Consider the following 12,510-nt stretch of genomic DNA (forward strand, 5'->3'; position numbering starts at 1 on the left):
CAGATCACTTCAGGTCAGGAGTTTGAGACCAGCCTGGCCAACAAGCTGAAACCCTGTTTCTACTAAAAAACACAAAAATTAGCAGGGCTTGGTGGCAGGTGCCTGTAATCCCAGCTACTCGGGAGGCTGAAGCACGAGAATTGCTTGAACCCAGGAGGTGGAGGTTATGGTGAGCTGGAATTGCACCACTGCATTCCCGAGTGAAACCCTATCTCAATTTTTTTAAAAAAGGATGGAAATATATAAAAATGTTAACACTGTTGGCTTAGGAATGGCTGATATTGCCTTCATGATATTATTCTGTAAATACCAAATTATTTACAAAGAAGCATGTTTTGCTTTAAAAATGAATGAATAAGGCTTCTAATAGAGCTGGTGGAAACCAATGTCTAAGGCTGATGAAAACCTACCACAGCAGCCTGCAAGCTCTGGGTTCATCTGCCAAACATTCTATGCGGTGCATCATTGATAGATGAACTTTCTTGGCACTTTGAACAGATCTTTCGCTCACTCAAACCTTGCACAGCTCCCTATCTCCCCAACCCCAATATCAAATAGAAACCTCTGCAGTCCCATGACTGCCCGGTCCCACTGCTTTAGAGTTGGTCATTTGCATGTCTGTGTCCCCCATGAGGCAGGAGCTTCTGGAGGCAGAGCCAGCAGCGAACACTTGTCTAATCCTACTCATATTTAGGTCAAAACCCAAACAGGTGTCCCAACACTCCGAAAGGTTTAGGGGATGTGATACCAAACCCTCACATTCCATTTTGGATCACTTTTTACTGAAAGTTCTCAATGTAACTTGAACATCAATTCAAAACTTTGGTAAACATACTTCTCTTTTGAAGGTACTCATTTTCTTTGTTCCTAATGAATGTGACAGAGCTGGACCAAATGCAACTTCACGGAAGCGGTTCTTAGTAAAAGTATAAAATTACAATGTAAATTCAGAAGCTGTTCTTTTGGAGCCCAAGAGAAAGTCAGGCCTGGGACAGGCATCAGGTGTGGGGTCAAGGAGTACCAGGAATAATTTTTCAGAATCCACAGCCATTTCCAGTGTCTAAAATGATCCCTATTGGAGATAACTGTAAAAAACAAAGCCAGTTGGGCACAGTGGCTCACGCCTGTAATCCCAGCGCTTTGGGAGGCCAAGGCGGGCAGATCACCTGAGGTCGGGACTTCACGACCAGCCTGACCAACATGGAGAAAACCTGTCTCTACTGAAAATACAAAATTAGCCAGGCGTGGTACTGCATGCCTGTAATCCCAGCTACTCGGGAGGCTGAGGCAGGAGAATTGCTGGAACCCGGGAGGCAGAGGTTGTGGTGAGCCAAGATCGCACCACCGCACTCCATCCTGGGCAACAAGAGCGAAACTCTGTCTAAAACACACACACACACACACACGCACGCACCAAAAACAAAGCTAAACAAATAGCATCCCAAACCGCTAAATGAGGCAAGTCATCTCCACTGGGCTCAGGGTTGAAACACTAAACAATGACCCAATTTCCCAAGTGGGGTTCCAGGCTGCTCTGGAAGGCTAGTGAATGTAAGCCCATGGTCCATACTCCATAGCGCTCTGACACACATGGATGGAAGAATCTCTAGGGCACTGCCATTTCTGGTTCACCCAAATCCGAGGACCTAGCACAGAGCCTGGAAAGCAGGGACTCAAGAAGAAATGAAGTCAGGTCTGTCCCTAGGTTGATGGCAGAAGCCCTGATCCATGTCTGTTTACTAAAGAACCTGGAGGAGACACACAATTCATTTGTTTGCTTTTTATTCTCCTTCCCATGCCAGAGAGTATAACCCATGTGTGCACAGAGCCACATACACACCCACACATCCTCACAGAATGCACGTGTTGCTGAGCAAGCAGGCAGTGTGACATTCCAACACTTACGACCTACTGCCAGAGAGTTATTTTTAAAACATTTTTTCTTACTCCAAGTCTCGCTTGTCAACTGTGTGATCCTGGGTATGACTCTAAATCTCCTTGGGTCTCAGTTTCCTCACCTGTATAAAGGAGGTAATAATAGTACCTCCTGACAGGGTTATTTTAAGAATTAGATTTGATGTGTATAAAGCACCTAGCTCCAGGGATATTTCAGAGATGAAATGATATCAAGCATGTAAAAGGGTTATAATAGTATTGGATACAGAGTGAATACTCATTATAAGTTAGCATTACTATTAATCTTTACTATTGTTATTTCAAGCTCATGCTAACACATTAAGCAGCTCCTCTTCTGAAAGAATCCTTCAGACGCCGTTTTGAAGCTAACTTGAACTCCACTGCTGGCCTGTTGTATGGCTTTGGACACGTCACTTCACTTCTCTGAGCCGGATCTCCAAGATGTCTGGTGGGAACTTTCTCCCACTAAAGAAGTTATAACCCAAAGAACAATTCCCCTGGAGTCACCATCCACACTATGCATTGGGAGCTTAATTACACATCATGCTCTTTCTCTGCTTTGGTGCTGTGCTGATGCCTAGACTGCATGCTCCTGGAGGACAGAGGTCTACATTGCTCTCTAAATGCTGTCAGTATTCACACACAGTCATGCTAACACTGCCCCTAATAAAAGGGAAATGGATATTTGTTGACTGGGAACCATCATTTTTGGGTACCTCCTAGTACAGGTTGAGTATCCCTTATCAGAAATGGGACCACAGATTTTAGATTTTGGAATATTTGCATTATACCGATTCAACATCCTTGATCCAAATACTTGAAATCTGAAATGCACCAATGAGCATTTCCTTTGAGTGTCACGTAGGTGCTCCAAAAGTTACAAATTTTGGAGCATTTTGGGTTTCAGATTTTCTGATTTGGGATGCTCAGCCTGTAGTGGACTTGTAATGAGCCATTCACTACCAATTGGCAAAACAATGTTTTCATATTTAAATTTGAGTTCATTTTTTTTTCTTTTGGTGGGGGTGGGTTGGGGGGTGGTTTGCAAACTGCCTGTCAAAAGGTCAACTATTAAGTTCTGTTTGGCCCACCTACATAACTCTTAAAATTCTTTGAGTTATTTTCTAGCTTTTAAAAATTGGGAGATTGGCATGAAAAAAAATCTAGATTTTCATGTGTATTGAACAACCGGTAGATCTGGCAACAATCTGGGTTTAAACAGTTAGCAGCAGCAGCAGAATAGCTGTCCTCTTTACTGCTCACTACAGTCTCCACCACTCCCTTAGTGCTTTCCAGAACCTTCCCTGAATCCACCTGTTAATCATTAACCTTCACAGCTTTGGAATTAACTATTGATTTGCCTGAACCTATTTTGTGCATTACATTTAAAGTAGAGTGTTTTGCACTCCAGAAATTTGAAAAGGAGGGAGAAATTCGACCAAAGTTCACAAACATGTACTAGATGGTCCTGAGATCTCTCTAATGTACACTTCCAAACAAGATACTTGTTGTTTTTTTTCCAGACAGGCAAGTTAACTACTCCTTCATGGGAGTCAGAGCAAAGAGATAAATCTCATGTCACCTATCAAAGCAAACAGAAGCAGAAGTAAACAGTGCCCTGAAAGACAAAAGAGCAATTTAAAAAAATTAATAAATGATGAGACTATTAAACAGCACACAAAAGGGGTTTGCTTTTTCTTCCCTTTAATATGATTTTTACCTTAAACATTGTGTCCCTTTAGAAAATGGAAGAAAAGTTAATAAAGGAACCTATCACTCAAACTTAATTTTTAGTACAGCAAATAAACTGCTTTAATGAAAGGGCTGAAATCCCCAGGTTTGCACATTAAATTTTCATTCGTAGTGGAGAATGGAAATTATTGATTCAGCCGTGGCATCATGCATTTTGAATCCTACAGTGCCTCAGAAGCCCACATTACCGCTGGGTGCAAATGTGTTGGCAGCGTTTTGATGCAGGTTGAGCACAGGGTGGGTGAGGGGGTGGGGAAAGGAATATAGATAACAGAAGGAGGCAGACTCACTCTTTACAGAAAGAAAATAATCAATGTTCCTTGTCTCTAAGATCCACTTAGATAAGCATCTGATGGCATGATGGGCTAGGGGGTATATCTGAGACCAGAAAAGTCAGGTCGCCTCAGTCTTTGGGGAAACCACAATGGCCTTGTGGAATACTTAAAAAAAAAAAAAGCAAAATGGAAGGTTGATTATTTGATCCTAAGCCCCTGGAGAAGAGTTGGGGTTTCAAGAAAACTGTAAAGAAATGTACCTTTTTCAGTTCAAGGTTAGAGTATCTGTCAAGGGAAGAGTAAATGTCTGACATTCTAATGCTGAACTGGATAGCACAGAAAATCAATCAAACCTACAAATACAGCTCTCAGTCTAGTGTGGCCTCATCAAAGAGTCAGGTGACATGAGCATCCAGTCTTTACTTAAAGCATGAAAATAGGTATGTTTTTACTTTGAAAGAAATTAATCCTCCTGCCTCTCAGAGGACTACCCCATAATTGAACAACTCTTTGTTATTTCCTCATTAGAGAACTCATAGGAAATGATTCTAAGCCTAGACTGCGGCAGCCTGAATCAGGTCCATTTTGGGATCTTTGTGTACCAGGCTGTATGAGATCAGGGAAAGCAATCATCTTTAGAAATAAGCTAAACTCAATTGCAAAAGTAAAGCTGCTTAAAAAAGAAAGAAAGATAATCACATATTCTAAAAAGAGACAGGTTTTGCTTTGTTTTTGTTTTGATTACCTTCCAGCTAAGATTATCTTATACCAGTAGTCTCCTCTATCAGGCTCGATGTTGGAAAAGTAGCTTTGTTGGACTAAAAAGTTCTGGTTTTGTGTTTTCAGATGCTGAGAGCTGGTGCCATCTATAGATTTCCATTCTGGGAGAGGTTTCTCTTTTGTCCTACTTTGCGTCAGACCTGCTGTCGTGAGGATAAGAGCGCCCAGGAGACACTTCCCTGCAGTTTAATAGGCTATGAAAGATGGGGACTCATTAATTGGCTGGCAGCTGCCCCTAAGCAGGACGCTGCCTGGAGGTGGGGAAGAAAGGAAAGGAAGGCCGAAGAGGAGGCAGGCTCCATCCACTAGACCACCACTGGCTGCCCAAGGGAATCCCCAAGGCAAACAGCACTACCTCCTGAAGGATCCCACAAGTGAAGTCTGAACTGAGAGTATGACTATCCGGTGACAGAAACTTAAACCTCCTTCTGGAGGAGCAGGCTCTGGGTTACCGTTTTTCTTTTTTGACTTAAAACAACACTTCCTGAGATATTATCTATCCATCTAATTATTTTCGGATTGCTGAAATGTTACTTTTTCTGTCATTCCCATACTATGTTCTCATCGATTTTATTATAGTACCCATCCCTCCCTATTACACTGGTGTGTTTATTTATAACTGATGCTCCCTTTTCGAGTCTCGATTAGGAGGGTCCTAGCCACCCTTTGGTAAAGGCAAGCTGCATCCTGGCACACAAAGCTTCCTGACTTGGCCCTGCCACTCCCCATCCTCATCTTTTCACCTTCTCATCCAAACTTAGGCCACACTATTTATATGCTGTCCCTGCTCACAACGTCTTACATTTTCACAGCTTTGAATGCGCTGTTTCCTCTGCCTGGAACAGGTTCCTTGCCTCAGCCTTTTCCCTTGGCTCAGCTCTGGCCATCTTTGCAGACTTAGGCTCACAGGCCCTCTTTGTGGGGTCTTGAATCCCAAATATCCCATCTGCCCTCTTAATTGGAGGTCTCACAGCTTGTGGTCCCTTCCCTCTACTCAACCCTCACCTCACTCTTCTGTAACACTCTGTGTCTCCCATTTAGTATAGTGGATGGTAAATGTTCTTTGAATAAATCAAGAACACTGCTTCCAGCCCCCACATAGCCTGGATTTATCAGATCAACAGAATGAAATTTAACCAGTGCCTCCTGAATCAGGCGCCGGCACATCACCTCTTACCTTTATGGTTTTGGTCTGGAGTCTGAGTCCATTTAAAGTGTTGATGGCTTTCTCTGCATCCTTTGGATCAATATAGTTAACAAATCCATACCCTAAACTCTGTCCTGTGGAAATATTAAAAAGAGAGAGAGAAAGGGAGAGAGAGACAGAGAGAAAGAGAGAGAGAGAGAGAGAGAGAGCATGCTCAGTATCTTTATAGAGGCAACACTTCCCACTGCAGTGAGTCAAAACTCTCCTTTGGTATACAGTTCCTCTTACACCAGGGTTTACCCCCAGATTGAGAGGTTTCTAATTCCTCCAACTCTTACTCTTGCTGGCTATTAAACTTTAGGAGCTGTGCAAGCTAAAACTGGGTAAGTGCCCCTGCACAGCCACGCAAGAGATACACAAGTGTCCACATAATCAGGAAGAGGCAGGACATGGTAGAGGAAAGAGAACAGGTGTGGTTTGTCAGAAGAGAAACTGGAGTCTTAGAGCTTTCCCTATCAGCTGTGCAACTTTGTAAGGAAGTCATTTAATCTCTCTCCCCCTCCCACCTCCAATCTCTGTTCTGGAGATAACAGCACTTACCTTAGGTAGGTTTGAGAGAGTGAGAGATTGTGTACAAAATGCCTACCAAGTACTTTGGCTAGATTGGAGTAGGTGCTCAACAAAAGACAGCTATGCTCTGCTCAGGCCTGTAAAATTGAGGCAAGTGCTGGACATAGTAGCTGTGTCTATTGCCTTGGTCATGCCAGCCACACCCACACTCAGAGGGATGTAGCAAGATTTGAGTAGCAAAAACTGGAGACGTGTATAGTGAGGGACGCAGGCATGGCTGGAATTTAAAGCAGTTGGCTACAAATCGTTCTTTACCCTCATCATCCCCTGAGCCAAAGAACAATAAAGAGAAAGGAGAGGGGGTTTCTACTGAAAAGAGCTGGGGCACTCCTAACACAAAGCTAAGAGTGCAAATACACTCTGAAAAGAGGATTTAGCTACTTTAGGTGAAGATGGCATCAACTTGTCTGCAAAGAGAGGTAGCAAGTGACAGGGCTCCCCCCAAGTGAAATAAAAATAATGTGCTTGCAATCGTGCCACTGATTATAAATAGTCCATCAGCTCTGCCATGTGTCATCAGCCAGAAATATCATTAGGAAACTTTACATTTTCTGACATACCCTTTAAGAAACACAGAGCTTGAGGTGGCTGCAAAACCAGCTTGAACTTCCCAGGCAATGTTATTGATTTGTGGGCGGCAGCAGAGCCGAAGGGGAGGAAAATGACAGGACATCACATGTCAGCAAAGACTGATTACATAAAGCTCTCTTTGGAGTACTGAGGCCAGGGCTGGGAGATAATACAGCAAAAGCCTGCCATGTCCTGGTGACAGGAGCCCATTTCAGCGGCCAAAAAATCTTTCCAACAGCTTCTGTTTTGCTGGTAAATGTCTGTGTTTGTGTTGGTTGTAGGAGGAAACCTGGGAAAACAAGTTGGGTTCTGGATGAGAAAATGGGCGACTTTGTTATAGGATGGAGCAAAGAGAATCACAAGAAAGCTCAATGGCATTTGACCCCAAATGGAAAACCCAAAATGACAACACCTTCCATTAGGATATTCCTTTGTTTTGGAAGAACAGGGTGAGAAGAAGAAAGACAGGGGCAAACTTTACCAGACATGCCCTTCACCAGCCAGGATTAGTAACTGAAGAGGAAGGAGAGAATGCTGGGTGCACTCCAGCTGCTGGGACCCTTCTCTTTCCATCTCACTGTGTAAGTATGGTGTGTGAGTGGTGTGTGTGTGTGTGTGGAGGGGGCAGGGTGAGGTGAATTACAAGATCCTGCCATATGTTCCAAGAAATTTCATTTTGTAAATACAAAAATACAGAGACCAATTTCATTGGTTTAAAAATATCATTTATCCGAAATTTGTCTCCATCTCATCAAACCCAGCTAAATAATTCACCTAATTAAATACATTTTCATCATGCAAATTTCTCAGTCATATTTACCTTGCACATATGAGAAGCTTTAAAAATTGCTGTACTAAAGTATTCTTATAATCACTTTTTAAAAACAGTCATTCACCAAGTTGAGCTGCTTTTAAAGGGTACTTTTAAAACAATTATGTAAATATAGACCTTATGTATAAGTTCTAGGAAACTGGTCAGATGGTCTATCTATCCAGCCCAATTTAATTTGTGTAAAATTAAAATAAACTACGAAAAATATAAACAAAACACTTACCACTTAACAGGAAACATTAGACCTAACTCACATTGGAGTAGTACTTGATTTATTATACTCATGGAATATATGTGGAGGAATCATGCTTACTAGTGGTACATGCTCCTGACATACTATCCATCTTTCTAAAATTACTCATATGTTGATGAAAATCTAAAATAAATATAATGAGCATAATTTTTACATTCTATATTTTATTTTGATTTAGACCTTTGCTTCCGGAGGAAGGAAAACACATTCAAGTCCTAGGAAGATTCTGAAGGTTAAATGAGGGAAAGGAGCCCTCCTGCCCAGCAAGATGTATCATGTCAAGCCACCTGCTTGTATCAGTACCAAATCCACCATCACCTTAGTTCCTGACTGCAATTAGCACAACTGTGTTATCACCTGCTCTAGCTTTAGAGCGAGACTGCATTTAACATCAAGAAAGAGGGTGCTTTTGGGAAAATGAAAAAATAAAAGTAAAACACAGATGAACATCATTTCAGAAAGGAAGATGAAAAAAAGATGATAATTCTCCTTGATATAAAATAATGAACTGCAAGCTCTAAAACAGAACATTGCATTGAACAAGAGGAGGACAGAGGCAGAAAAACTTGCCTATGAATTGAAAGATATGAGATAGTCTGGCACCACAATGAAACTACCTGTAGTTAGCCTAGTTCATGAACAGGTTTTCTTAACATGCTTCTCACCATCATAGGAGTCCAACTAAGTCTAATAAAAAATACTCTATGGATCTAAGCATTCTCTTTTAACATGCCCTATAGAGGACTAAATCTCTAAGTAGAAAACATAAAAACCCAAGATTTACTTCTTTTAGAAACTATTTCAGTAGTAAAGGAGAGTAAAAATGAGGAAAAATTTTATTTTTTAATTTTGGTGGCCGTATATTGGTGATGGGTTTTAGATTTGCAGTTCTGTATGTAAGTGCACCTAGAAAAAAGTAGATGAAACACATTCACAAAAAATAGAAACACTTTTTCTATGGGGACCAAGAGAAATGCTATGCTGGGAGGGCCTGAGGGATCCAGTCTGGAACCTAGAGCTAGTACGTATCTGCATTCCAGAAATAATATGTTTTTATTATTCTGTTTTTTTTTTTTTCTCCAAATGGCTACATCTTCTCCCTTTATCAGCAGCAGCAAGATTTGAGAACATAGGGATGGCAACAGTATTTTCAGAACAGAAAATTAAAACAAACTGTATTTTTGTTCCCAATTTGTGACTTTATTTTTATGGAAGGTGAACAAATAAAAAGGAAATCATCAAAGTTATGTTTATTGAATCGTCTTTATTAAAAAATAAGATATTATGAAATGAAGACTGTCTCGAAAATTTAGAAACTATAGTGAGAATTTGGCCCCTTGGTGCCCAGGTGACCTACAACCCTTACTGTGACCAGTCCCTAATAATCTTGTCCAGCAGGCATGGGTGAATGGTCCCCAGTTATTGTGCATGGGCAGGAAATGCATTCTTGGCAGTTTGAGATGGAAACTTATCATTCAGAATGTACTTTCCAAGAGAAAACTGCTACACATAATGGCTACACTTTAAAGCACTTCAGAGTGTTTTGAATTAAACAGGTTTTTGTTTTTAACAAGCTGTTCTTAAATCTGAACTTCAATATTTCTGTTTTTATAAAGCATAGGCACATAGGCACACACACAAATACACAATGTCTCCTCTTACTATGACATGGCAACATCTTCATTCTGTTATAATAATTTGTATATCTCACTTTTCCCCTTAGAAACCAAACACATCTTCCCATAATAACTAGCTCATAAAAGTTTGTGTCCTTGCACCCTTGCACATAGTAAGTAATCGACAAATGCTTGATAAATGAAAGAAGGGATGTATGTATTTGTACTAGTCCTCCACTACTGAAAGCATATGACCAGAATGTTTGGTAAGTTTGGGGGAAGAGGGGGAAAAGAGTGGGTACCTAGGGAATTAATTTTGCATTTGTGAGAAAGAGAGAACACAACAACAAACTGAGTCTGGGGACTGGAAAACAAAACACAAACAAGAAATGTCCTGAGTAGGTTCTCCTCCAGTACGGATCAGATGAACAATAAAAATCTCCCTTATCCACCTGTCCACAGAGATTCCGAGTTTACAAAATGCTTTCCCATCCTTCTATGCATTTGATTCTCCCAACGACCCTGTGTAAGAGATAATCATCATTTTATAGATGTGGATATTGAAGCTCAGAGAAAATGGTGATTTGCCTAAGATTACAGAGCTAGATCATAGTCTGGATCAGGGGTCAGAAAACATGTGTAGGGCAAGACAGTAAATAGTTTAGGCTTGGTAGGTCTTACGGTCCCTGACAACTCTGCCATTGTGTAGCAGCCACAGACAGTATGTAAACAAATGAGTGTGGCTGTGTTCCAATAAAACTTTATCTAGAAAAACAGGCAGTAGGCCCAGTGTGGCCCATGAGCTGTACTTTGCTGATCTTCTGGTCTAGATCATTTGACTTCAAATCCTGTACTCTCTGCCACAGCTAGTTACTCCATTTGAACTAAAATGTTATTATAATAACAATGATTCTAAGACCTGAAATGTATCAGAGTCTTTTTGAATCTGCCATGAAAAAGTAAATTATCTCCAGTAGTTTGTGTTAAGCATTTTTGTTATATTGAATCTCTAGAAAGTGTTGAGAGCATAGCTGGTTATAACCCCTTATTTTCCTAGCCATTCTGGATAGACGTACTTTTTCCTTGCCTTTAGGGTCCTGGGGATTATTCTGATCCTGACATCCTCATGGTTGATGACTGCAGCAGAGAAGCTGGCCAGAAAGAACCTCAGCATTTCTGCACTGCCAATCTGCACACCTTGCTCTTTTGGTCTTTAAAAACTATCATTCTCCAGAAACCGAACAGTTACTCCCCTCATCTGTAGAGCCCCTGAGGAGGCAGCCAGATGGGTAGCTGCTGTTGAAAACTTCTGAGTTGAGTAAGGAATTTTTATGGAAGTTAGAACCCCTAGCTCAGGATGAAATCCTGTTCTCAAAGCACATGATAAAATCCCCAGTCACCTCAAGATCACCTGCATGGCGATAATCCACATACTAGGTTAATTGCAGCCAACTCCATATCCTGGGACTCCTTCACTGCCCATTCTGAGAGGTCGTTCCTGCTTTCAGAAGCCTTAAATCTACCCAAACACATCCAAGAAAGGGTCAGATGAATGGTTGTTACTGCATGTATCAATGTGTCTGTGGTTCAAAACTACTTGCTGTATAACCTTGGTTAAGTCATTTAAGCTTTATCAGCATGCTCTCTTATCTGGAAAAATAGAGATAATTCCTTAATTCTCACAATCAAAGGATCACTGTGAAGATTATATTAACATGGGGACTAATAGCAGCTACAATTTTTTTCAGTGCTTACTTTGAGCCAGGCACTGTGCTAACTGGCTTATTAATGTTACCTCATTTAATTCTGCGTGAAATGGGTATCATCAGGCCCACTGTGCAGACAAAGAAAGTGAGGCTTGAGAAATGTTAAATAATCTGTCCAAAGTCAACCAGCAAGTAGGCTCCAAGGCTAGGATTTGAATGAACTCCAGTCTGTTGGATATCTCAGTTCATGCTTTCTCTCCACAGGGGCTGGCCCGAGTGTAAGTGTCCAGCAGAGTGTCTGGCATCAGGCAGTTACTCAAGGGGATGCATTCACCTGCACTGGGGGTCTCTTCTCCTTCTTAACACACTGACTGGGGATCCGTTGGGGTTCTGGAGTACCTATGACTGTTCCCTCCCATCCCACCTCTGAGAGGCTTACAATGAGTCTTGGCTTATTTCCTGCAAGCCCAGTATTACTAAAGCCAACTAGTCAGAGGATTTATTTTCTTTTGGTCATTCACACAAATTTCCTCAAACTAAGTATGTGGGGTTTTTTTGTTTGTTTGTTTGTTTGTTTTGTCTCATTCTTTCGCCCAAGCTGGAGTATGGTGGCATGATCACAGCTTGCTGCAGCCTCAAACTCCTGGGCTCAAGCGATCCTCCCACCTCAGCATCCAGGGTAGCTGAGATTACAGGCGCATGCCACCACACCTGGCTAAATTTATTTATTTATTAAGAAATCACGTCTTGTTGTGTTGCTCAGCCTGGTTTCCAACTTTTGGGCTCAAGCGTTCCTCTTGCCTTGGCCTCTCAAAGTGTTGGGATTACAGGCCACCATGCCCAGCTTACGTATGGTTTAAAACTTTGCTACTCCAGGTGTGGTTCCTGTATCAGCATCACTGGCATCACCCAGGGACTTGTGAAAAATGCAGATCTTCAGGTCACATCCCAGACCTACTGAATCAAAATCTGTACTTCCACAAAATCCTCAGGTAAGTCAAATGCACATGAAGGATTAAGAAGCATTGGTTT

At 41.5% G+C, this 12,510-nt stretch overlaps 1 protein-coding gene across 15 annotated transcripts in view; it reads right to left on the bottom strand.

Annotated features, from left to right (window-relative positions):
• Nucleotides 1–12,510, bottom strand: part of ELAVL4 (ELAV like RNA binding protein 4) — a 156,484-nt gene that overhangs the window by 20,938 nt on the left and 123,036 nt on the right. For 12 of the 15 annotated variants that reach the window (XM_023187140.1, XM_023187132.2, XM_023187107.2 and 9 more), the window contains one exon: nucleotides 5,902–6,005. In XM_023187140.1, coding sequence (XP_023042908.1) covers nucleotides 5,902–6,005 — 104 coding nt within the window. Of the gene's footprint in view, nucleotides 1–1,765; nucleotides 3,536–5,901; nucleotides 6,006–12,510 lie in introns of those variants that run through there. The other 3 variants (XM_023187197.1, XM_023187192.2, XM_023187200.2) reach the window with 1 other exon arrangement.

Source organism: Piliocolobus tephrosceles, chromosome 1 (assembly GCF_002776525.5).
Source record: "Piliocolobus tephrosceles isolate RC106 chromosome 1, ASM277652v3, whole genome shotgun sequence".
Taxonomy (NCBI): Eukaryota; Metazoa; Chordata; class Mammalia; order Primates; family Cercopithecidae; genus Piliocolobus; species Piliocolobus tephrosceles.